The sequence below is a fragment of the Pleuronectes platessa genome, chromosome 2 (assembly GCF_947347685.1).
Source record: "Pleuronectes platessa chromosome 2, fPlePla1.1, whole genome shotgun sequence".
Classification (NCBI taxonomy): Eukaryota; Metazoa; Chordata; class Actinopteri; order Pleuronectiformes; family Pleuronectidae; genus Pleuronectes; species Pleuronectes platessa.
This window is the reverse complement of record NC_070627.1, coordinates 12,070,714-12,097,089: the sequence shown is the minus strand read 5'-3', so window position 1 is coordinate 12,097,089 and position 26,376 is coordinate 12,070,714. Positions and strand designations below refer to the sequence as shown.

The following is a 26,376-nucleotide window of genomic DNA, read 5'->3' as shown; positions in this document are numbered from 1 at the left end:
GCTTAAACTTTGCTTAACACTTAAAATAGTCTTGCATTTGTGACTTTTGGCGCCCCATAACAAATTAAAGAAAAGATGAGGCTCGGTTCAGATCCCTGGTTCAGTCAGGGCATTTTCTTTGTGGAGATTCCATGCCCCCCCCCCCTCTGTCTGCATGGGTTTCTCCAGGTACTCTGGCCTCCTCCCCTCCTCCTCCAAAGACAATGCGGATTGGAGTTAGGTTCATAAGAAACTCTGAATGAGCCGTAGGTGTGGATGCGAGTGTTTGTCTCTGTATGTTGGCCCTGTAACCTACTGGCAACCTCTCCAGGCTGCCTCTCACCCAATGTCAGCTACTTTGGGCTCCAGCTCCCCTGAGACCTTCAAGGGGATAAGTGGTAGAGATATATGGATTGAAAACAAAAAATCTGATTTCCCCAGTTTTTATTGTAAGCCTCAAAAAATGACCACAGCCAGAGAACAAATATGACATTTTCTGTTAGCCGCCCCAAAGGTTAACTCTCCTTGCTGAACAACCTTGTCCGTGCCAGCCGCAGCGAGCCGAGCGCATAAGAATGGATGTATGCAGGTAGCGTGGCCGGCGGTAGCCATCTGAGCGGGGCATCAGTCTAATCTAGGCGATCTCTGAGGAGCGCAGATGAGGAATCGGAGATGACCTTGGAGGAGGTCAAATGTCATTCGGTGCATGTGGAGGAAGAAGCCGTCTCTGGAATCTTTGATAGCAGAGATAAACAAGCTACAGTTGTGTGTGTTAGAGGACTGCTCAGCGACTGGGGGAGGAAAGAGAGCAGAATAGGACCAGGTCTGCCTCTGCATGTCCGGCTAAACACATCATCGTGAGTTTTAGCTTTGAATGTGAGGTCACAGTTATATCCCACCGGTCAGTGCTGCTGTGTGAAACGGATTGATGGTTGGGGGAGCGACATATTTATCAACAAGTCAAGAAATGAAATAGCGTGCCGCTGGTGGAGCTAGAAATACAACAAGTGTATCTCGATTCTCTCTACCTCACTCTTACTGCCTTTTAATTTCTCTTACTCTTGATCCTTGCAACATGAGACAATATGGCTCCACGCTCGCACACACACACACACACACACACACACACACACACACACACACACACACACACACAATGCTTTCATTCTGGTTAATAGCTGAGCTGAAGTCAGAAGATGTGCAATCAGAGGTTTAATAGCCACCTGATTAAAGAGGAAACAAGATGAGGCAGTGAGCTGGGGAGAACTTCACTCTCTCCTCTGATTTAATTACTCAGCCAAACAAAGCTAGATAAGCCTCTGAAGCGACAGGTCCAGCTCTCCTCTACCCCTCGTTTGAATTTCACGCAAATAAATGATCATTATCCACTTTCCCATGCTTTTCCATTACCGCTCTGACAAGCTGTCAGTTTAAAGTTAAGAAATACAACTTTCCCCCAGCCGCCGCTTACCTCCCTCACTCTAAGCTGAAAGCCTCTTGATAATCACAATCACAATCAAACTGTTGTTAACTAAGAACACACTGTTGTCATCTTTTTTCAGTTAAATGCTCCATTTTCCTTTGCACAAACTGTCTCCGCTCAAAACAAAGCAAAGTTGCATTACTCTCCAGCTTCCTGCAAAACAAATGTTTACAAACACACAAACACACACACACACACACAGACACGCACACACACACACACACACACACACACACGCACAACAGAAGCACTAAGTAGTGTCTGGAGGATAGGAATATATGAAAGCCAAATTACTGCCATCACCGAGGGGAGCTCCTCAACATGTTTTCTCAAAATTCATAGACATAACCACAAAGGAAGAAAAGAGGAGGATGGAAGCAGCCCTACAGATGAGGATAAAAAAAAGCAACAGCAGAGAGAGGGGGGGGGCGACTGATGAAAGGCAACACACATATTAACACGAATGAGCGGCCGCCTTCACAGCCCGAAAAACGGCAATTTCTCGCCCATCAGGGAAGGAGAGAAAATACATAAATGGACCAAAAACAAACTTCAAACTATAAACAGCTAAATTGAAAACGGCAGAATCTGAGACATGACTGAGTGAAAAGATTTGCTTATAGGAAGTCTTTACAAATGATGTCACAAATATCGGACCTTTGCTTGGTAGGTAAACAACTAGCTGGTACGCGGAGACGACATCTGAGGCAGAACGATATGGCTGGTGAGAAACCAGTGCCCAGTGGAGGATGGCTGCAGGGTCTCTGCTGCAAAATCCAGCTGTTGGTTAGCGACTTATCATCAAACTAGTGCGAAAGACCTGTCTCCATTTTGTCCTATCTTTTTAAATGTAAAAAAACATGTCTCCACTTCCTCCCCCAATCCAGAAATGAAGCCCATATCCCAGATTTGAATATATATATATATTCTGCAGCCAGCCACCAGACACTTTCAGGTAGTCGTTTCACCCATAATTAAAAAGATGAATTTGTGGGCATTGCATCAGCTGAGGCTTTACCATCACTGTAAAGTAAACAGTAGCTTCTGATTTGCATCATTAAACAATCAGTCCAATGGTTTGTCAGCTGTTATTTGATGACTCATTCCTGAAGGATGTGTTTTCCAGGGACAATTCTGCTACAAAGTTAATTGCATTCAACCAGAATTAGAGAGTGAAAGTGCTTTATTAGCTTCTATCTCTCATAACACATGTTTACATTAGCAGGGTCCAGATGGAGGAAGAAGGGGAGGAATGCAACCAGGGAGGAGAAGATGTGAGACTCTCAGTATCTCTGCAGTGTTACGACCATGGATTTCCAAACTTGCTGCAGTCGCTCCTGTGAGTCAATTCATTTCAATGGGACCGGTGGTGATATCATACTGATGTTTGTGTGGAGATTATCAGGATCAGGGAGGCAAACTACGCATTTCAATTTCATCTGGGCCACGCAGCGCTCCATGGTTAAAGAGCCATCTGATTAATGTGTAAAAAGTATTGTCCTTTGAGGAGGAGTTATCACAGCGGGTTGCTGGGGGGGGCGGCCCGTGTGCTGTGAAGTCCTGGGGGCACTTATCTGTAGAGGCACTGGGTATGTAATGATAGCTGTCCCAGACAGGCCAAGGGCGAAGAGACATCCTGTGACCTCCGTCTAAAACCAGCATCATCCCAGAAACCCAGACTAACATCAAGGTACATAACTGGTATATATGCACGACAGATTATCAGCCTCATCTCTGTCCAGGGCTGCATACACACATGGATTTAACACCTGCAGTGTGCTTGATATGTTTTCTGAATATTTCCATGATGTTCTCATGGTGCTGGCAATGGTATATATTCGTGTCTTTAGTGCTGATCAGATTACTCTTTCAACCAGAGTAATAAAACAGACCAAAGTGTGTGTTCAGCTGCAATCTTAACCTAAACCAGTCATATGGGAGGCACCTCCACCGCAAACACTCACGCAATCACACAGGCACACACACATCTGCACGTGATCGCTGCAAAAAAACCCAAACCAAAGAAAAGCGACGGCACATGACAGATAGGACAACGCAGTAAACTAATTCTCTTTGATTTACGCAGTGGGGATGTGCTGTGACTTCTCAGGACAGTTGATAAAAAGACAAATGGAAATATGTCCACAGGCGTCACAGAGCCTGCAGGCATTGTGTTGGGCCTCATCTTTCACATGAACCGCCCGCTCTCTGATATCTTTAAAAGGTAATTCATCAGAGCGCCGCTCCCCTGACATTTAGAGCCCCCTTGGCTTTACCCCTTCACGGAGCAGGACTGCACACCAAGTAGGGAAACAATTATGACTGGGATTTATGGAGCATCTCTGTGTGACATCATCCCTCAATCTCCCCCCCTTCCACCAGCTCCTCCTCTATCATACGCCCCCCCCCCCCCCCCCCCCCTCCCCCCTAGCACCCATTATTCACACTGATTTACTCGTGATAAGGAGCCATCCAAACTAATCTGCGCGTCAAGCCCTGTATTAACGTTATAGAAATGGGTCCATGCGATGACTGTACACGCAGAGGAGAGGCACAGGGGCCTGTAATACATCAGAGCAACACAAGTGGTCCCTCATAAGAAACCCATGATGGTAATAGTTCCAAAGCCCGTGGGGGATTCCCTTTGAAGTATCATAATCAGTATTGCTGAGATGCATTTAAATATTTTAAAATTGAGTGACTAACAGGTACTGGTGCAGTTCAGTTCTCTTGACTTTGATATACTGGTGGTATTACCCCAAGAAGACAGGAAGGAGACACGCATGTCCTTGAATCTTAGTGATTTGATCCCCAGAATGTGTATTCTCACAAAGTCGTATGTGATTTAGCTTTGGCAGGATCATTGTGTGAAGGAGAAACCGTTGGTCTCTTCACTCAGAAGATCAGTTCACACTAATGACAAGAACGGATGATCTCCCCCTCGTGCTGTTCAGCCTGTCAGCAAGATTGATTTACATTTTTCTCCCTGAATCTGTCTCTGACGTTTCCCTTGTACTTCCAGTCCAAAACGGATGGTGAATAGAATTGTCTTTGTGGTGAACACAGCGCTGAAAGGAGACATTTCCCCAGTTTGATCCGGTTAGTTTTGGTTTCACTTTTAGGGAGCACATTAAATGCTTTTGTGTATTTTTACTGTTTGTACATCTTGTCATCATCTAGGTGGACTACTTTTTACCTGCCATTGATTACTGTATAAATGGACAGGGGTCTGATGTCGGAGTGTTGTATCTTCTAATTTTGTATTCTTTATTTTTTTGAATAAAGTACAGAGAGAAAACATTGTATTTCTGTTTGAATTGAAATTGCTGCTTCCACTTCTGTATCTTCTTCTGTTGTTTAATGGTGTCTCAACTTCCTGCAATTGGGCCAAAACTCTGAACTATGACAAAAAGTTTTGTTTACACTGCAAACAAACCAAACCCTGCCTCAGTTTGACCTGAATGAAAACCACCTCTTTTGGTCGGAGTAAATTTTGGCCGGTGATCTGGTGAATGCTACGCTGCTGGCAATCTCTAAAAACAGTATTTGCAAGTGGCAGTACAGACCAACTGCTGTTTGGGAGCAGTGTCGAAGAAGTGATTTCCAGGAAAAGAAGGGTAAAGGGTGAAACTATTTCAAAGACCTGGTATCAGATCAGTAGATTTGTGTACTTGCTGATGCCCTATGCGGTATTTCTGATGCTGGTATTGTTATCGGAAAACATCAATAGTTTGAGGTCATTACAAACCAGCATCTGAATTTAGCACCTCCTTTTGTATCTCTACAATGTCAGCCTAGTTCCTTCACATCTTCTTCTCTCCTCTTTTCCTCAGTGCCTCGCCTCCTTCGCTCTTCCTTCGTGGCTGCTTTGTGGCCTGGCCGAGTGTTAAAGTGCCTGAACCTAAAAGCTTTCATCCTGCAGGAGCAAACAGCAGCAACAGGAACTGGCAGCAGCTCACACATCACACAAAGCAAAGCTAAAACAAAGTCTCAGCCTTTGCAGAGAAAAATGTGTCTTTTTGTAGCTTTGGTTGAGGAAACAAACCAGGAAGATGCTTTATAACCTGACTTATATTGTTTCCTGTTGTATACTTTAGTTTAGAAAGCCCTCCCAGAGAATCTGTTAGCAAATGAAGCCGCTGCATTAACTCATTATAAATCAAATTAATCATAATTAAAAATCACTTGAGGGAATCAAACAGTTTTACTCAGGAGTAGTATTTGTTGTTAAGATACCTGGGTATTGCTTCAGGGCAATTTCAGACCGGGTGTGTACGCATGTGTGTGTGTGTGTGTCGGGGGGTTTCTCTGAAGAAAGTTGATTATTAATACAGAATAATACGTAAGGGAGAGATTTCACCACACCTCCAGAGTCCTCCTCCAAACGATTTTTCTAATTAAGCAGAAGCAGTAAATAACAAACACACCAAATGTAATTTGTGAGGCTGCTGGTGAGTGAAGTGGAGTTTGTTGTGCTGACTGTTCTAATTAGTGTGCGGGTGAATGATAGTGCACCTTCACTGGGCACACACTATCGGGGTTGAGATGGGTGAGGGGCGGAGAAAGAAAGATCTCTAACGTTGAGAACAACTGGAAATTGTTCACAGTGCACAGTTACTACTGTATTTCTTCTCTTTCTAACATCAAATCCTATTCTTCACTGCTTTATTACTCTTTTTGTTTTCTGTTTCATAATTCACTTTCCACACTTTTGAATCTGGTTTGATGTTGAGTTGGTGGACAGGGAAGCTTCCTGCACTCAATGGAACCTGAACCAAATACTGGATGTATGTGAAGTAAGTGGACAAATACACACGCGGACAAACATCCGAGTAGGAATCGAACTTGTGGCCACTGCAGGACTCGAGCCTCCCCACCCCTGCTCGATGTGAAGGAAATCTTTACGCTTCGAACTTAAAGATGAGAAGTTTAATATTATAGATATAAGCCAAAGGCTGAGTGGGAACAGTGACTAATGGGAGCCACAGCTTATAATACGACTAAGTAACAAAGCATAACTCTCCTTCTTCTCACTTTCACATTCCCTTCCTATTGTGAACAGACCTGAGTCTGTCTATCAAATGTCGCCTTTGTCCCTCAGAGCCAGCGAAGCGGACTTTCTCCCCAGATCCATTTTACAGAGGACGAGAGACATCAGAGGCAGTTTGACTCAAATTAAACTAAAGAGCAAATCTCTTCTTCTTAACTCTCACACGACTCTGCGTTGACTCGCTATCTGCTGTATCTGTTGCACTCAATTTTCCCCTGCACATTGCACACACCCCATGCAATTTGCTCTTTACAAAGGTGAATTGGATGATTTCTTTTATTTATTTATTTTGTGCCAGCAGCTTCCCAGAGGGGACCCAGGCTCGGACCAGAGAAAATGGAGGCTAACAATGGAAGGGCAGGGAGTACACTCGCTTGTTAATTTAAGTCTCATGAATAAAAGCAGGTTTTAACCTCTTGAAATCACAACCCTTTCTTTACACTTTATCATACTTAGAATGCTAATAACCCCCGGTGTTTTAGATAGATGCCCTCAGTGAATAACAGGGAATATTTCCTTGCATTAATTTTGGAATATTATTATGCAGGCCGCCGTTTTTAACAAGAACAAGTTTTCCGCAACAACAGAAAACAATCTGCTGAAACAAACTATACACAACCTGCCAAACACCAACTGACAAGCAAACGAATTGAGCCAAGTTCAAACCACATGACCTGCTGTCGTTTGATCACGAGTCCTGCAGATGCGAGTTCATGCCACACGACTGACTGGTGACGGGGGGGGGGGGGGGGGGGTCCTTCACAACACGTCCCATCACAGTTGTATAGAAAAGGAAAATCGTTGCCATAGTTGTCTGTAGTTGTCACTGACTCGTCTTAGATATTTTTCCTTCAACAAACTTAGCCAGAGTCTGCGACCTGTCCATGAGTTCGGACACAGAGATTGGCGACTGCATATTGAATCCTCATTTTGCTCCAAACCTGAGCCTTTTCTCCGACTTCCTAAATTTGTTGGCGATTGGAAAATTGGGATAAAAACCGTGCAGTGTGAACTAGGCTAAAACCTCAGAGAAGATCGATGGTAAAAAGTAATGGAGGACTTTAGAAATGTGTGAAGGAAATCTGATAAGGCTCTGATTGAACAATTAGACAGGCAAGTACAGGGGCGGGTGACGATGGTGGTTGTGGTGATTGACTGTGTGTGTCTGTGTGTGTGTGTCTCTGTGTGTGTTTGTGTGTGTGTGTGTGTGTGTGTGGTGGGTGGGATAATCACTCCATGCAAATCATTTAAGCTCTGCTCTTTCATCTGCACACAGAGTTAACCAGTCCTCGCCATTCATTTGTGATAACCAAGTTTCTCACTGTGCTCGACTACAATAGCAAACTGACAACATGACGCTAGGCCTCTGGAAACGGCGCCGCATGCAGCGGATTTAAACTTCAAATTTAATGAAAGGACTTCCCACACTCACTGGTGGTTCTCTCTATACCCTGCTGGGAACAGTGGCTGCTTATTGGAACACACACACACACTAATGTAGGCATCCACTATGTGTACACTGTACACACATAATTACTTCTTTTCAAAAAGGCTGATATACAATGGTGTATATTTTCAACATATTATAATGCACATGCAACTGTTGATTGACTCAATATAGCTTAGTATCCTCCATCTGCAGCACGGACTCCAATGTCCATTACCAATGAGGTTCAAAGAATCTATAAAATAAAGAATGATTGCATATTCCCTCACTGTTTTCATGCTTATTTTTCAGTTATTTTAAATGTTATATACCCAGAGGCCTTTCCTCGACAGTAATTGAGCAAATCACTGCCTGTTCTTCACAATGTCTGTAACATTCAGAGGGAGAAAACCACCCGTTTCCCTCGGATGACCCCGCCCACATCAATTTATTCCCCTGAGCCTGTGTTGCGATGTCCATCCTCTAATAAGCAATGATAATTAGAAGAAAACTGTGTGAATGTTTGACCTAAGCTAATTAGAAAGTTTGCAGACTTGGCAGCAGGAATCAGCAGTGGGATAATGAATCATAAAATGGTTCATTACTGCGCTCAGGGAACACTCTCAATCTCAATAAACGGACATGGGGCCTAGCAGACAAATCAAACCAGGACGGATACACCGCCTCATTTAGCCGCTGAAAGGATCACAATAAAAAAAAAGAACGATATTTTTTTGCTATTATAAAAGTGTCTCTTCTCCTTCCATCCCCTCTCACCCCTTTCTTTCTATCTCCCAGTCGATCTGTGCCGTTCTCCAAGGACGCTCACTTTCATGTGACTGGGAATTTAAGAAGCCATTTTCTGGAAAACAGCCAATTTATCCAGTACATTAACAATGTGTACAAATCAAAGTGAACTACATTAAGTGTGAGTGCTAATATCAGCAGATTTTCAGAATAACCCTGAAACATTGTGAGCTGTACTTTGGACTGTGCTCCATTATATAGTTTTCAGTTCTCTGCCTTTCCCCTGGCCTCCCCCTGAGGAACAAGCACTCAATCTACCCACTCATATCACTTCTTCCCTCTGCTCATCCTATACACACTGTAGATCCAGACCTCTGCAGACCAAGAGGACAACAATCCGCCCACATCAGTTTCCTCAGACATCCTCTCCAAGGCACCCTGCAGGCTCCCAATGGCAGGACCAGAGGAGAACTCCACACACAGAGAACAATCCACCTTTTACCATCTCTCTCTGAAACTATTGAAACTCTACAAACCTGAACCCTGTGACAGGAGCTTGAAGTAAAGTTCTGCTAGATAAGTTAATTAAAACAGTGATTCACTGATAATACTGAGCTTACTAGTTGTCTTTGTCCCTTGAAAGCAATGGGTAGTTATTTTTTGTATGTTCTGTCTAACTAGACAACTACTGAAAAACTAGATTAAACTACCGATGCCGGCTTTTGAAAATGCTATTTCGAACATTGGCGAGTAAGCAAATACATGCTCTGATCCAATTCCACGTCTTTCAACTATATTAGTTCCACACAGATAAAACTCAAATTCCTGGAAATCACTTCTGCTGCTACAAAACAGCCGGTGCCATGTACTGCCACTGGCAAGTACTGTTTTTAGAGCAGTGAAGAAGAAAAGATTCCCAGTAGTGTAGCATTAGCCAGTGCAGCAGCAAAAATTTGGAAACCACATCAAAATGACAAAAAGATAGATGGCAATGTGTAAAATCTTTGGAGTTTCCCTTTAACTTTGTCTACAATGCACTTTTATCATGTCAAGACTGATGATTATAAATTCTACATTCGTGTCATTGGGTTTGGTGGCAAAGCGTCTTTAAGAATCTGAGCAGCACCATGTGTTTCATTACTGTTTTGTTTTTTTAAAACACCAACACCTAAAACACAACGCACGTTCATAATGGAGTTGGCAACAAATCGGCAGTTGACAATCTCAGCACAGCAGATTGCGCAATGGGAGCTAGCAACACAACATCAATAGTAAAAATGTCCAGAGAAGAGAAGAGAAAAAATTCTATGCACGTTACCACTCTACTTGTCTGGTCTCCACCAGGCTCAATCAAGAGGCCTTTATTCTCTGGCTCATATCTTCAGACAGGGGAACCAGAGCTGGCACAAAATGGCTCCGGGAACAATGTGCAGGCCTGATTGCTCTATTGTGAGTTAGCCGTGGCCTTTGACATCTCCTCCTGAACCAGGAGTGTCTTATTCAGTCAAGATTTGTCTGGAGACACAGCTGGAGAGCATTGTTACAGGAAGGGCCCATACACTGCCTCTTCAACAAAGACGGCAAAGAGCTCGACAATAAAAAAAAAGAAGAAATTTGCCACGGCGAAAAGGTCTGCCCGTCTGCACATGGCTTCTGGTTTCTGAATCTTTAAAGAGGCCGGGACAGAGCGTCCAAAAGGTAAGAGGTGGGTAACAGAGGGAAAGTGCCAAGAAAAATCAGAGTCCCCCTAGGTACATGTGTTCCCTTTGTCCATTTGGCAGCTGCAGACTAAGGAGGGTGTTATGGCCGCGGGGCAGAGCGGTGCCAGGCACGAAGGGCAGGGCCCACAAGTGACACAGCCAATGGCCATGTGTTAAAAAAAAGAAAATACAGTAGGAATGTGGTGTGAGGGAGCGTCTGTCATCTAAAATCATGTTAGTGTGCTAAAGTGCAAGCTGACATAAAAAGAGGGAGAGACTGAGCTAACGTGCTGGAGAGGTCGAGTCAAGGGATCTATCCATGACCAAGCAGTTTGTGTGACAACCAGGAGATGTCGTCGTGCACACGACACATTCAAATAATACAGTACTTTTTTTGTGTCTTCTATCAGGGGGCAACAAATAGCACAAAATCCAACGATGAAAACTTGACAAGCAGGTTACATGCTAACGGTAAGAGATCATTCAGCAAACAGAACAGGCCTTGAGCCCCCATCCATTATCTGGTATCTGAGCTACACTTCTTCACACAATGCAGAAAATGGATAAATATAAAGAGACACATTTTTCCAAAGGGATAAAGGACCCTTCATTCTCGTGGGGAAAAATAGGAATTAGCATTTCTGGCTACATATGTGATGACCTGTTTTGTTCTTAATAACTATTGTTGTTGTGTTTGTTGATATGATTCTTTGATTGTCTACTATAATGAACTTGGCATCACATGTAAATGTCAGGCCAATAAAGATTACTGAACTGCATTGAGTAGAGACAAACAGCGGTCACTCCAATTAACCCAGGCTGCATGTCTTTGGACTGTCGGTGGAAATTGGAGAAAACCAAGGCAGACACAAGTTAAACATGCAGACTCCACACAGAAAGGCCCTGGAAGGCCGTGAGGTTCAAACCCTGAAACTTCTTGCTGTGAGGAACTTCTTTATCCGCAGCAAAGTCACTCACTCAACGAAACAATCATGACGAGAATGTGTTGTTATGTACTTACAGCCTTTGTATATGTCTGTAGGAATCTGGACCGCACTGGCAGAGTAGTTGACCTTGTTTTTGAAGTTTGGATCGTCCACAAACTCCAGCTCCAATGAGGACGTGCTATCCAGCAGGCTCTCCTCTTCTCCATCCTCCGCCTGCATGCACACACACACAAACACATGCGTGCACACACACACACACACATATCTGAGTGAGCAAACAAATACAAGTGGATAGAAAAATGAGGGAAACATGCACATATGGTTTCATCTCTTTGTGGCTTTAGCTCCTCCATCTGTGGCTGTGGTACAAATGATGAATCTGATCTTACTTTCTAACGCACATATAAGCTGCTTTCAGGCACGCACCTAACTCCAGACTTTTTCCTGATGTGGTCCAGTGGGGCTATTTATATATTGATAAAATGTCAGAGTTGGCCAATGCGAGAATAGAAAAATTCACAGCGAGCGAGTGGGTGTGTCGACAACATTTCTAAATCATGACTAAACAGAAAAAAAATTGAAATATCTCACAATGCCATACACAAACAAACAAAAACACATAATTTATACAGCTGACTTCATACGCCGTGTTCTAAGCAGGCTCCACCCCTCACCTGAAAGTTCTGGACTTTTTCCTTTTGTCGGGAACCTGCATAATCTCCTGCTGCATTATTCATACGTGAAAGGCAAACTCCCTACCAAATTTGAAGGCCATTTTCTAGAGTTTATTTCTAAAAACGGCTGAAATCACACAGCCTTCAGGTGCTGTTAAGCATATAAATATCAATTAATGTGACTTTCCTCCGCCTTTAGGTTACGCCGCTTTTATTTCCTCCCTCTCATCAGAGAACAGCAGCAAGTATCAGAGCAGACACCAAGCAGAGAGAGTCATTAGTACCCGAGATGACTTATCACAGACACTCGAGGTGCCGTGCAAATTAACCCCAACAATAACTAGCAACCGACGCCACTTAATCACTGTTTAGTCTCCCATCCGTCTGAATGATAACGTCTTTCCTAACGCTGTCTCCTCTCTCTCACCTGCGCCTCTTAAAACAAATCAAAAAAGGGAGTAAATCTGAATAGAAACGTGTTGGCTCCTGTTCGTCTTCTCAGTCGTGGCGTTCTACACGACGAGAAAGCCCGACACGCATATTGCATCGGGAAAAGTGTCAGATATCAAAGAAAGCCAGGAGATAAAGAAAAGGGCAAAACTGACATTTAAGCTTTTTATCTAGATAAGTTATCAATAGAGTACAATCTGTGCCTGTTCCCACAGGAGGAACTGATTGTGGGATGTTGAGGGAAAGAAATGGCAGCGAGATAGAACATCCCTCTCCGGCTGAGTTTATTAACTTATTCTTGATCTTGCTCACTAAAGAACCCTGTTAGATACGTTCTAAGAAAGCAGCACGTAGACCAGCCGAGCAGGTCGCGTCTACAACATCAAGATTCAAATATTAAAGTATACGATGTGGAGTCGTGGAGGGATCCTGGTGAAATAAAGACGATTTAACTAATGTGCGCTCATGCACCGAGCTCTGTGATTCAGCGCCGTGGAGAAGTAGCCCTCAGCATAGTGAGGCGTCATGCCTCTATCCTTCTCCCTTCATTAGTCATCCTCCATCAGCCTTCATTTATTGGATATTTGTAAAACAAAAACTCATATCGCTGGTCATTCCGAAAGCGCTCCGGCTGCTGCAAAACAAATTTGACTTTAAAAAACAGCTTGTGAGTTTCATTTAAATAGAGTGGCATGGGTTAACTGGATCTGACGTGTGATAAACTATTTGGGGTTTTTTGTTGATGTTGTTTTTTGAGAGGGGGAGAAATTAAATCAAAACCCCATGTCCATGGCATAAACTGATTGATGGGCCAACTCTAATTGACTATTAAAATCCAATTACAAGCTGTCGGTGGGACGAGCCGGGGGATAGTTGTGCTTAAGGTCCTGTTGAAAGTCACCATAAGAACAGTTCAGTGCTGTGATGGAAACCAGTTCATGATATGGATGTGAAACATGTCAGGACGGATGAATATGTCCTGGGTGGAAACACCTGACATTCAACACATGGCTTATTATGCGTGATTCATTTTGTGTATTTTATATACTTTCACTGTTAAATATCATTGTTGAAAGCCCTGTTCACAAAACAAGGTATTATTATCATCATTATTATTTATCATCAAATTAAATGTTTGGTAAAAGCAGTTATTCATTTCTCTTAACCTTAAATCTGAGAGCATTTTAGAAATAAAGCACATAAATATCGTTCTGACTCAAAGTTTAAAAACAACCAGGGCAAAGGTTTAAAAAAAGAATGACTGTTAATGTGCAGCTATTCAAAATAATGGTTAATTTTAGAATTTATTGTAGAATAAAAAGACTGAGGGGTGTTTTTGTCATAGCTCATCTGACGGATCATTGACGTGAGCGAAGATCTTGTCCGACAACAAATAAAGTAAATATGTGGCCGTCAGTTGACTAATGTTGTAAGTGTTGTGTTGTGATCTCCTGTTCTAATTCAATAAGGATGTTTTAAGTCGAAAGAAAAGAGGGAAGGATCAAAGTAGGACTCAAGATGTAGAGGAGTAAAATGTACCATTGAATACAAATACTTGAGTCACAGATGAACAGAGCTTCCGATCCTTCAATTAAAGTTTAGTGGAGATTTGTTGACACACTTTTGCGACTGACTACCTATTAACATCAAACCTGATTGGCTTGCGGATGCCGTGTTTTTCACCAGCACTTACTGTAAGGTTGAGGTGTTTGTTTATCACTCAGTCTGACACTAATTCTGTCAATGTCGGGCAGGGAGGAGGTTTTTCTTTTTTTTTTCTTTCTCTCTTTCTTTCTTCAGAAGAGCCCAATCATAATTAACAGAGGCAGCGTCTAATTAGCAGCAGAATAAATCCACACAGGAAAGACTGATTGGTTCATTTTCTTCAACCATCCACCACCTGTTTTGCTCAATTCATTACCCAATTTGTTAATTTTTATCTCCCCCATTCTCGAGGTTTAATTACAGGCTGAAGAGGCCAGAGATGACATTTTGAAGATTCTCTCGCTCCCGCCTTCAGCCGACCAGGGCTAACCTGAAACCTAATGTTTGTGAACCTGTGTGTGTGTAGTACGTGTGTGTGTGTGTATGCTTAATTGATCGAGTGCAAGAAAGACCAAGAGAAAAATGCAGCTCTTGTAACTGACATAATATTACATAAACAGTTGCTTTTGACACATTTACCTAACAGGAAAGTAAAGTAAATTAGTGCCTAAAGATATGATCAACAACATTTTTCTGCCTGGGTATTGAAAGTATTGCAGTGAAAGTGGGACGATGTAAACTAAAAAGAGAATTTAATTTTTGCATATCGCAGAATGCTTTCTCTGTTAAAATCTTTTATGGGGGCAGATTTTATACATCCATTTTTATCTGCGGTAAATAAGACTTGAAAGTGACTATATAATTCTACTTTAGTAAAATTTGTTAAACAGTGGAGAGGTAAGGAATTCAAAATAAAAGGTAAGTCTGTGTGTTTTAATGATGGGAAATGGTAATGCATGCATTCGTGTAACCCTAAAAGCGCAGGGGTGGATATCAGACATGCTTTGGCACATTTTGACTTTTAAACGATCACATTACACTTTCATATCGAAGGCACAGTGACAAGTGGAGAAATTAACAGGGTTTAGAGTACAGGATAATGAACAGAGGAGACAGGGCTCAGATAAGAGAGTCTACCAGTCACTTACCTTTAGTGAAACTGAATTCTCATCATATCTTTCTAATAGTACAGCGTTTTCACCCCAGCGGTGGAGAGTTAATTGAAAAAGGTCATCATGGGAGGAATCAAGATTCGGCAAGAGGTGTAACTAGTGGGTGGATTTTGGGATTGCAGGGATGAGGAATGACCCCTGTGTGACCTTCGCTGCCATCTTTGGGTGGAGGTGGGGCTGCTAAAGTGGGGGGTCAGGGGGCGTGTCACTGGCTCGGCCTCAGTGTGCCATGTTAATGATGACCGATGTTCTCCAATTAGATGTGCTGACAGGCCCTAAAGCGCTGTGTCATTAATCACAGGAGTGGTGTGCACAAAGAGAAAATCACACCATGATTTATTGCCGCTGCGCCTTCCTTTCTCACTCTCTTCTCCTCTCTATCTCACTCTCTTCCCATCTTCTGGCGCTTTGGTGATCTACGGGGGGGGGGGATTCTCGCACTCCTCCATGAAACTTAATCAATCAGTCGGGCCGGGGCTGTGAGCGGGACGTGTCCTGAGGAGAAACTAAAGGTGGCAGCCAGCCTGGAGGAAGTGCCACCGCTGACTCGCGTGTCTTCTGTGGAGGAAGCTGCATCACTCAGCCCGCAGGCCTCGCTCTGAACGCCATTTATACTCTTCAGTATGATTGACATGCGTGGCAGGGATTGTGTTCTGGTATATAAAAGCGTGATGCAGGCTGGTGTATTGTGTAAGGGGGGGTCTTGAAGGGCACAGAGGTCTGCAGCTGACACGGTCAGGGTCCGGGGTGAGGAGAAAGAACACTGTGAAAGTTGGACTGGGGGAGGACAGCTGAAGTCACTGTCACATGCACGTCGGCCTTGCTCCTGCTCTGTCAGACCAACTCACCATAAAGCAGCGTCACCTCACTAACACACACAGACAGCCCGGGGGTCTGTGACCGGAGGCGGGGCGGGAGAGGGGGGGGCATCAACATTGCAGGGGCCATGGGGGAGAGGGTGGGGTTGCTGGCAGAGGGTGGCAGGGGTGGGAAGTGGGGGGGATTCGAGGGTTTGAGGCAGGCAGGCGGGGGGGAGCAGTCCGTACTGTACTCACATAGTCTGAATCCGCTTTGGAATCGTAGTATGAAATGGCATTCTCCTGTGCAGAAAAGAAAAGTGAAAAGACAGATGATGAGAGAAGATATAGCAGCGCCGACAACAGCCCCCCCGACTCTTCGCGGTGGTGAGCGAGAGAGTCGTGGTTATATTCCATCACACTGTTCAGCATGAGAATATAATCAGCATCACAGAACACAGGAGGAGTAGTGTGATGTGGAATGACAGTCATGAAGAGGCGCGCAGATAGCCGCAGAGATATTGAAGGATGTAACACATCTGGGAGATGCTGTTGTTAATAAGATGCAATGTAGTATGGGGCACATGTTCGCACCTGTGTTGAGAGAACACCGCAGGAACATTGTCATATGTTGTGGGGAGATGTCGGTTTGTGTGGCGCCATGTGGTATGAGCTCAGATGTGTATGGAGAGAGAAGAATAAACTCAAAATATTCCTCTCTCTGGGAGTCTTATCAGCCTCAGCTGGCTGCGCTCTGAGTCTGGGCAAACAGCTCTCACAGGAGGAGCCAAGCAGAAAGAGGAAAAGAATGTGAATTCATGCCATTGTGTTACCTGCTTTTGCTCTAATTACCCAACTAAACTTCCCAGTCGGCAGCTGAAGCCCCTCAGCTCCAAGCTCCCGGCTTTTACCCCCAAGCAGGGCCCCTATAGTCGGGCTGCCAGCCTGCCTTCCTCGTCTCCTTTAAACCGCTGTCCTTATCTCCCACAGTAGCAGGTGTGAGGGCGGGCAGGGGCTGCATGGTGCGAGCGAGCGGCGTCTGTGGGGCCCGCCTCATTACCATGAGAGAGGCTGGCTGAAGATGCACCCTCAAGGGCACCGCAGTGACTGACTTGCCCTCACTGGAAGAACTGTGGTCATGGTCTAATGAGGGAGAACAACAGACGGAGGAAGAGAGAGTCCTCTGCACCGGTACAGTAACCGTTACCACTCGGACTCACTCACTTTCTCTGTCGATACTTTGTCTCTTGCTCGAATTCGCCATCTTTCTCCCCCAGCCACAAACACACACATTGCACTTGTGTTACTCTTACAGAATAACACACACACACACACACACACACACACACACACACACACACACACACACACACACACACACACACACACACACACACACACACACACACACACACACACACACAATACATGAACATGGATTTTCTGTCTGTCTGCCCTCATCTTCCCCGCAGTCCCCCTTCGGCATGAGCCTGGGTTCTTGGCCGACCTCCAGCGCTAATCAGACATTTAGTCATCGTCTCATCTCAGTCTCCAACAACTCACCCAGGAATCAAAGTATGATCAAAGCTCACACTGACACCAACGGTGGTGGACACCAGTCTGCATGGACGCAGATCGTGTCTCTGGGGAAACGAGAGTGGACAAGACAGAGGAGGAGCATGATCTGCCTCCTCAGCTTCCCCCCCCGAAACATCTCCTCAACTTACCAGCACTCCCTCTCTCCCTCCCCCGGCTGTACACGAGGGATCAGGGGCGAGGATGGGAGGAAAGGAGGTGAGTGGCGGGATCACGGCGGATCATTCTGGGAGTGCATTTGGGCTAAGTCGGGGCGTTAGGATGGAGGCTGAGGTCAGGGCGATATGAGGGGGATGAATTGAGAGGAGAGAGATGGGTGGTGTTGGAGGGTGGTGGGTGCAGTGGGGGGAACGATCTGCCAGAGCTAAAAATAGCCCGTGCCTCTGCAGAGAGAGAAGAGAAAGAGAGAGGGAGAGAGAGAGAGAGAGAGAGAGAGAGAGAGAGAGAGAGAGAGAGAGAGAGAGAGAGAGAGAGAGAGAGAGAGAGAGAGAGACAGACTGTGGCAAAGCAACAGTGTTGTTGTGTCTGCCAGCAGGATTGATCTGGAGCCCGGTCCTGCTCAGACCGGTCCCTTGCTTCTGAAGAGTTTACCCTCACTACTGCAGCATTACAACTCATTATTCAGAACTGTTTCCTGTAAATAAACACTCAGTTCCTTACACCCAGGGGACACTGTCCAGCAGCTTTACTCCAACAAATAATACACAAGAAATATTGCACACCTTGCTGGAGAGACTTCATTATGTGGTCCAACAGCACTTTGTAGAAACTTCATCACTTCATTGTTATTCTGTACATTTCCCTAATTGCAAAGAATACCATAAATAAAAGCCTGGATATATATACGTGATGTAAAGGCTCCTACACTGGGCATAAGGGCTCATTGGATGGTTGGATGTACATAAAACACCGTGAATCAAATGTGACAGCCTTAGCAGTCAAGACAAATTACACCAATTCAACATATATATTAAATTTGGGACAGATGTGTGTATAGATAATAACTTTAATCATAGTACTTATTTAAGAAAAGGTTACAAAGTGCCTCACAAAATCCAAGGCAAAAAAACGAATGAACTCGAATAGAAAGATCCTCAATTCTGCTCAATTTTAACCACCAAATCATAACATAATAAGGTCAAGAGCTTAAAATCTAAAGAGAAACCCAACAGCTCCCACAATGAGCAGCACTGTGTGTGACTGTGTTATCCATCCATCCATCCATCATATATACTGCTTATCCTTCTGAGGGTCGCAGGGAGGCCGGAGCCCATCCCAGCTGACATTGGGCGAGAAGCAGGTTAGGTCTCGATCAAGTCCCCAGCAATGTGTTATACAGCTCCATCATGAAACAGTGTGTCTTAGAAAAATATTGTGTATGTCTCCGGTAGAGATTGACCTGGCTTTTTACCCAGCAGCCCCTTTCTAAGACCTTTTATGTTGCTTTCTTCCTTTCATTGGTACTGTGTGTATGCACAGCTGGACAGCCATGTTTGTTGGCAAACACATAATTAAACACTTATCACTGCAGCCACATTAAAGTGAGTCTAAGCCATTTATCCTATGTATAAATGCTGATTCTAAATGGCTAATAGCAGGGCGGTAATGTCCTATGTAGATCTGCTATAATTCGATTGGGCGCAGCAATTATGTGAGTGCAGTGTAAAAATAATCATCTCTTTGTAAACACTACCGCTTCAACTCAGTTAATAAACAATTTGTACTTGAACTTGTGGGTCTAAAGTTGCTGCCTTTGCAATATAATGAAAATTAAACCGATAAACATAATTACACGAGCACAAGTGTAACAACAATTGTACTAATTAACGCAACAACCTCCAACCACACAATCTGACACAAACACATACACACACACACACACACACACACACAGAAGAGGTGGCTCCATGTGGATGAGTCCTAGGCCACCGTGACCCTGTGAGCAGCCCCCGGGGCTGCATGGCCATCTGCTGCGGCTGGTCACAGGCCTCTACGGGCTCAGGGTCAGGGTTAAACACATGTCTGATACATCACCAAGCCAACAATCCCCCCCCCCCTTGTCTCTCTGCAGGCCCCGTGCATCCCGCCAGTGCATAGACATTAACACAGATCAGCCACTACTTTAAAAACGACTGAGAGGTAAATGGAATTATATTGATTATCTCATTAAATGGGCACCTGTCGATAGGCGAGAACAATTAGGGGGTGAAGTTGTAGGAAGCAGGACGAATGAGAAGTGTAAAGATCTTAACTTCTTTGACAAGGGCCGGATTGTGATGGCAAGACGACTAAGTCAGTGCTTCTTACTGGGTGATCCTGCTGGTTGCAACCTACCAAAAGTGGTTCTTCTTGATGCTGAATATAATAGAATGGTTTCACACCAAAAGCACCGACAATAAGAAGTCAGGCGTCAGAATTGGATCGTGCAGCAGTGGAAGGAACTGGCCTGGTCTGACCAGTAAAGTTTTCATCTACATCAGCATTAAGTTACCTTTTCCTATTAAGTTCCATTTAAAACATTTTAACAGTCCTGTGAGGGTCATAGTAAAGATCACACCAACCTTTCTATTGTAATGACCGGAACTCCTGTTTTTAACGAGGCATCTGATATCAGAATGATGATGATGCTACTCGCTGCTACTATTTTTTTTATGTTTGAGCCGGTAAATCTCAAACAAATCCATTTCTTTTCTCAGGCTAGGAATTCAACAATTTTTACCATGTCGACCTCAGAAAATTGTGTTGGTTGTCATGTTGTTTCACAGAAGGCCAGAGAGAAAAACGGAAAATTGCTTTTACTTTTTTTTTTTTTATCAATATCCTGTGCCACATCAATAATCCACCCTGAGACGATTGGTCAAGGCATGGACACTGACTTAAAAAAAAAATGTCCCGTTCTTTTTTTCTGACTCTAACAAATTCTCCTTCTAAATGGGGTTTCAGATTCTGAGCTTGTAACTTGCTCAACACAAAACTTGTCTGTATCTTTTAGAAGCTGCTTGTTGGGCAACACACCCTGCCGAGGAGAGGAAGTCTAACCCGAACACTTTTGTCTTCGCAACTAATCCAGTTCAGCTGCTTGTTCACAGCTGTAATCTCGGCACACTGGCTTGACTTTTACCGTCATGTGATTGGTCTTTAAAAAACGCAACAATCCAGATCTTCATCCTTTTCTTGCTTGTCGACAATGACACAGGCGACTTTGTGTGTTGTTTCGTTGACCTTGACCTTGACCATGACCTGAGCCAAAACAGGACGCCTTAAAAGACTTGTTAGGGTATGTGTCTTTTACCTGGGGAAGAGATTATCTCCTGGTTAATCCTGCGGCTGAATGTTGTGACATGGTTAAATCAGACCGAGAACCCCCCCGTTCATGCTAACGTATTCCCTGATGGCAGTGGCCTCTGTCAGCTACACTCCCAGTCCACACCGGCCTGGTGGGCTTTGGTGACACAAGGTGGATCGGCACGATTTTCGGCAGGCGGTTCAAATGTCGTGTTTGATCAATGTATAATACATAATCCCTGTGGATACAGATACCAATATTCAGTAAGTATACACTATATAGAGAGAGAGTGTGCATAGAGAGCTGTGGGTCCACGCTCACACAACAGACGCACACACACAGAAACACACCGTCTGAGAAATTCCCACTGACACAAAGTGCTATCAGTAAATTGAATCTATCATGCTGAGTGGACCAACAAATTCCAAACAGGAGACAAACACTGAGGTCAGGTGATGATCTCCAGCCCCTCCCCTACATCAATCACCCTGCGCTCATCTCCTCCACTCCCTCCCTCCTCTCCTCGCCCTTATCTCGATCTGCTTCCTCCCCTCCTCCCTGCCGCCCCGTCTTATCTTCATCTCCCCCAATCTCTCTATCCTCAACGCCAGCCTCCCCTCGCCAATTTCAGATTTCAGCAAAAGCAACAGCGCGTAGGTTAGATGCCTACTGTTGCCATAGAAACCGCCCCTCCGCTCTGGATCACAATGTGACTTTGTCTCCTCGCCATGGCTACGACGTCTGACCCGATACAGGCCCGCTGTTCTTTCGTTCGTCTGTCAGTCCGTCCGTCCAACTAGGAAGACGTTCTCCTGCCAGCGCGTGTTTCATGTAATTGGGACGTGCTGCATGTTATTTCGGGCTCATCTTTAGCTTTGGTAGCAAAAATTATAACTTTCTAACTCTTCTTTGCTCGGTCAAAACCATGTAAAGCCCAAATTGATAGGTGAAGATGGATGACAGTAAAACAGAGGATTGAAAAATGGCTGCTAAATACCAAACACTGTCGTATGTAGGGGTACATCCGATGACTGATTGTGGACGCAGGGACTAAATGTTTGGAATTGGAATCTGTGAGCTCTCTCGGTGGGTCGGCTGCGACGGGGTGACATTTGAGCGTGAGACAAGTGCTCCATCACGGGTGGGGACAGATTACAGTCATATTCATATCTCCTCTGGACACCTGCTAATGATTTTATAATTACAGAACACACTCGGTGCCTGTGCCGTACCCTGGGGTGTGCACACAGTCATGGAGGGAACAAACACACACACACAGACACACACACCGCGTCTTCCACACGCTCTATCTCTCTCTCTCCTGGCCCCGATAGTCTAGCAATCATTCCCAGCACCAGTTTCCCTAATGGAAGCTGACATTATATCAAACACAATAAAGGATTTCATTCACTGCTCTTCATTAACCCACGCACAACAGCCCATAAGGTACACACACACACACACACGCACACGCACGCGCAGCTCCATTTCCAACCAGAATGAAGAAAGAAAATCTAAACAATGTAATTTGGCTGCAGATGAGAAGTGCTTATTTAAAGTAGCAAACCTGTTACGGAGCTGTATACATTTGAACTCCTTTTCTTATCTCCCACACTCCAGTCGCTCCTCCTGTCTCTGCCCATCTCTCCTTCCATCTCTCTATTTCCACGGCGTGCTCCAGATGCTATGAACGCAAGACATTCAAACTAGATAAACACCCGGCCTTATTAGCTGCTGAGACCTGTCCCATTACCGGAGGAATGCAATCTTCCAGGCCGAGCACATACGGTGACTCCAGTGCACATACCCAACACACACACACACACACAAAACATACACACACACACACACACACACACACACACACACACACACACAGTTGCATTAAGTAATAGATGACTGACTTCCAATTTCTTCTGCAGACTGAAACGCATAGGAAACATATAGACAAGGGCATTCATGCTAATAGGAGTGACATCAGAATGAAAATTACAAAAACACAATGAGAAGCTAATTAGTTCGGCTCACTTCCTTTCGTTTATGAGACCCACGGTTTCGTGCAAGGGTGAAAAGGTGAGCTCGTGAAATACGGTTTTCAAGCAGAGGTGAATTAATCATAGACATGTAGTGAAATCTAAGAACCCTTGTTGAAGCACTTTGATCGTGAGCTGCAGAGGTTGCCTGTGGATTAAATATGAAAACTGGTTCTTTGGCCGTGTGGTTTTGATGAAAGGAATGTTAAATCAATTACTGGGGCAGGTATAAGGCTCAATCACAGAACTGCAGAAAAAAACATTTGAGAAGAAGGGCAAAGCCTTTACTGTCCATTTGTCATTGGTTGGTTTGGATGTTCGTTTGTTAACAAGTTTACGCAAAAAACTTAGAAGAAGGATGCTTTATACATTAGGAGAGAAAATCAGGGCCTTCACTGGTATTCACTTCCTCTGTGAGTGGTCAGAATGTTTAACTCACCAGTGCATAATTTGGAAACTTTGGGCAGCTGTCAAATTGTATTTTGATTTATTGGCAGAGGGGTTACTCCGATCAAATTAGTTGTTAGTTAATTATACTCCTCTAAATAATGAAACTACAACATCAATCAAGTCCTGTTGTTTTATACTTCAGTAGTTTTAGTTTAGGCAAATATTGACACAGCAGGCACTTGATTATCTTAGCACATAAATTTGTTACAGGAGCAATATAAATCCAACAAAGATTACAAGGTTATTGGTGAAGCTACAAAAAAAGAATTATGTACCAAACAAATTAAACTTTTTTAAACAATGAAAGAGTTACTAAGTTGTTGCAGTTGATTATTGGAAAGCTTAGTATACATATATATATTACAGATTTAATGGTCAACCTCTCCTGGTCCTATCCTCAGAAGGTATTTTTTTCACTGTCACAACACATAACAAATGAAGCTTAGTTATTGTTCTTCTTGAGCAGGCCTCCTACGTTTTATGTTTGAGGTTTTGTCTGTTTTGTGGTCTCAACCACAGGGTTACAATAAAAAAAAAAAGGCCTATTTATAATGTCAAGTCAATAGAGAGTCAACCAGCAAACTGGAAACTAAACTGTTGGCCTGGAAGAAAGCAAGAGCGAGGGAGGGAGCTCAGCGAGCTATTGAGCGAGAGTGAAACTCAGATAAAGGAGTGCATGACGGAGGCCTTGGGCGGGGCTGCCTCCCTCTCCCTCGCTCGCTCATTGGCATGCTCCGCATCCCCAGGCTTTTAAGCGATTAGGGAGCTGCTGAGACCACGGCGTCCAAGCATAGCTCCATGCAGATGTTCATTTGTATGCCAATAAACAAATGTGCCCCCAGATTAAAGCTCCAATACACAGTGCAAATTCAGCAAAGTGAATGACATTCTCCATGCACATCTCATCAATGTCTTGCTCCTCATCAGACAGAGCGCCATGAACTCCTGCGAACTGCACACTCACTTCAAAGACTCGCGCTCAGATAGGCAGCAAACCACCAGATAGACGGAGCGAGGGAGGAGAGAAACGGGGCGAACAATCGAGGATGGGAGAAGTCTAAATTAAAAATACATAATTTGAAAAATATTAAGGTTACACACTCCATGGTTTAATTTCATGCCCCCAATTTGGCCCCATGAATCTGCAATTTCTTCGCTTTAAATCTTTCTTTGTAAACATCCTGCAGGTCACAGAATCCCATTTTTCCTCTTCTGTGCCGTCTCTTTCTTTCAGAGCCTGACACTTCCCCTTGGTAAAAAGCAGTTAAATCAGTCTGTGAATATTCCAGGCCTGCGATAAGGAGGGGAGGCTTTGTCCTCCTGCACTCTGGGTAATGCCGCTCCCCATTGTTGGCTGACAGGGCCCCGTTGAGGAGCAGGTTTTAACACCGATAGCATCACCACAATGCATGGACACAGGGCCAGATAAAAAGCCTATCTAACATGACACACGCATGCCAACATCTCCCAAACAAGAACTCAATCTGATCATCAGAGAGGAAGCAGGGAAGAGGCGCTGCAACACCAAATAAGGACAAATAAGATAAACAGGTCATGGCGATATTAATGCCATCATTGGATTCCAGGGGAAGTTGATAAAGCAAATAGCCTTTTTTACAGCATTCATAGCTGGGAATACCATATCAGTGTGAACCTCCCTGTCCAATCACGCCGCAGCTTGTTACAACACTCCACATCTCCTAGGGAGGGCTTTTCATTTCGCTCATCTTTTTCCGCCATTTTACCATCGCAGGTCCTCAGAGTCCTGAAGTCGCCATCCCCTCAGTCAGGGCCTGACTGAGAGTGGCCAATCAACAATCAACCCCGGACAAAAGAAACCTGTTATTTCTGTGCCCGTAATCATTTCCATCAGATGCCTTGCTGTCCCTCGCGATGATTTGCAAATTCAAATGACAAAGGGAGCCCTACTTTGAGTTATCTGCAGGCAGCAGCCAAGGACGACAGGGACAGAATACAGCGAGCAATAAAACATGAAAACCCAAACAGGCGTCTCTGCTTAGAGGCTGCAGAGCCACACCTTGTGCATCATCCCCAGAGAAGAACCTCTGACAGGGAATGTGTGGTTCTCTGAAAGACAAGTCAATCGAGACAAATCAAATAAATCTGTGTAGGACTGCAGATGTCTTAAAATTGAACTGACTTACGCTATATACATTATTTTAATTTTAAATAGTGGACATTTTTAAAACTTAACTCGAGAAAATAGACATGCCATATTTCATAATCACAAATATCATGAAAATATTTTTGCTTGGCTTTTCTCGATCCTGCTCGGACCAGAGGGCAAAGAGGCGTCAGCAGCTTTAGCCTTTAAAATAACATTTCATGGATGTTAGCCATGTGTTGAAATGGGAAAATCCAGGTCTGCAGTGTGGCTCGCTGGATTTCTCTCACTATTGATTCCCATCTCCTGTGAGGCAGGAGAATCGATCAGTGGGATTTAGACATGGGGGGGCCTCCCTCTCAGGCCCCCCCCCCGGTAAGCATGCTGCATTACAGCCGGCCAAACTCTTGCCCACTGAAGCCTCACAAGCACACCTGAACTTTTCTGCCCCTCTGCGCCGTGTGTCTCGATTCCAGCTCCTGTTCTTTGCTGCTTCTACAGTTCTAAGTCATGGGTTTTTGAGAGGCCTCTCTGGAAGCAGCAGAGAAACATTATGAAATGACATGTGGGGGGGGAAAAAAAACATAGGAGAGGTAGAGAGAGTCAAAGGAAATGGAAGGGGGTGAAAAAGAAAGAAAAGGACGTTTCTACCTCGGAGAGAACCACTTACACAAATTACAGCGCGCTGCAATCAAGGAGCTGAAATTACCAAACCGTCGGTCACCACAGCAACAACGAGCCGGATCAAAGCGGCGCAGCACTGAAGCGAAGGATGGCACCGCGCGGGGGGGGGGGGGGGGGGGGGGGGGGGGGGAGAGAGACGACTGGCACATGGATGCAGAGGAGGAGAGAGGAGCTGCGGTCCAAATGGGAATTCAAGGTGGAGTTTGTATTGACCATAACACAAGACGATCAA

General features: G+C 44.4%; 1 protein-coding gene across 2 annotated transcripts in view; it reads right to left on the bottom strand.

Annotated features, from left to right (window-relative positions):
- Positions 1–26,376, bottom strand: part of cacna2d2a (calcium channel, voltage-dependent, alpha 2/delta subunit 2a) — a 145,302-nt gene that overhangs the window by 41,530 nt on the left and 77,396 nt on the right. Inside the window, exons 5-6 of one of the 2 annotated variants that reach the window (XM_053433352.1) lie at positions 16,229–16,273; positions 11,407–11,545 (exon numbers count right to left, since the gene is read on the bottom strand). In XM_053433352.1, the coding sequence (XP_053289327.1) occupies positions 11,407–11,545; positions 16,229–16,273 (184 nt within the window). The remainder of the gene's footprint in view (positions 1–11,406; positions 11,546–16,228; positions 16,274–26,376) is intronic. The other variant, XM_053433360.1, reaches the window with a different exon arrangement.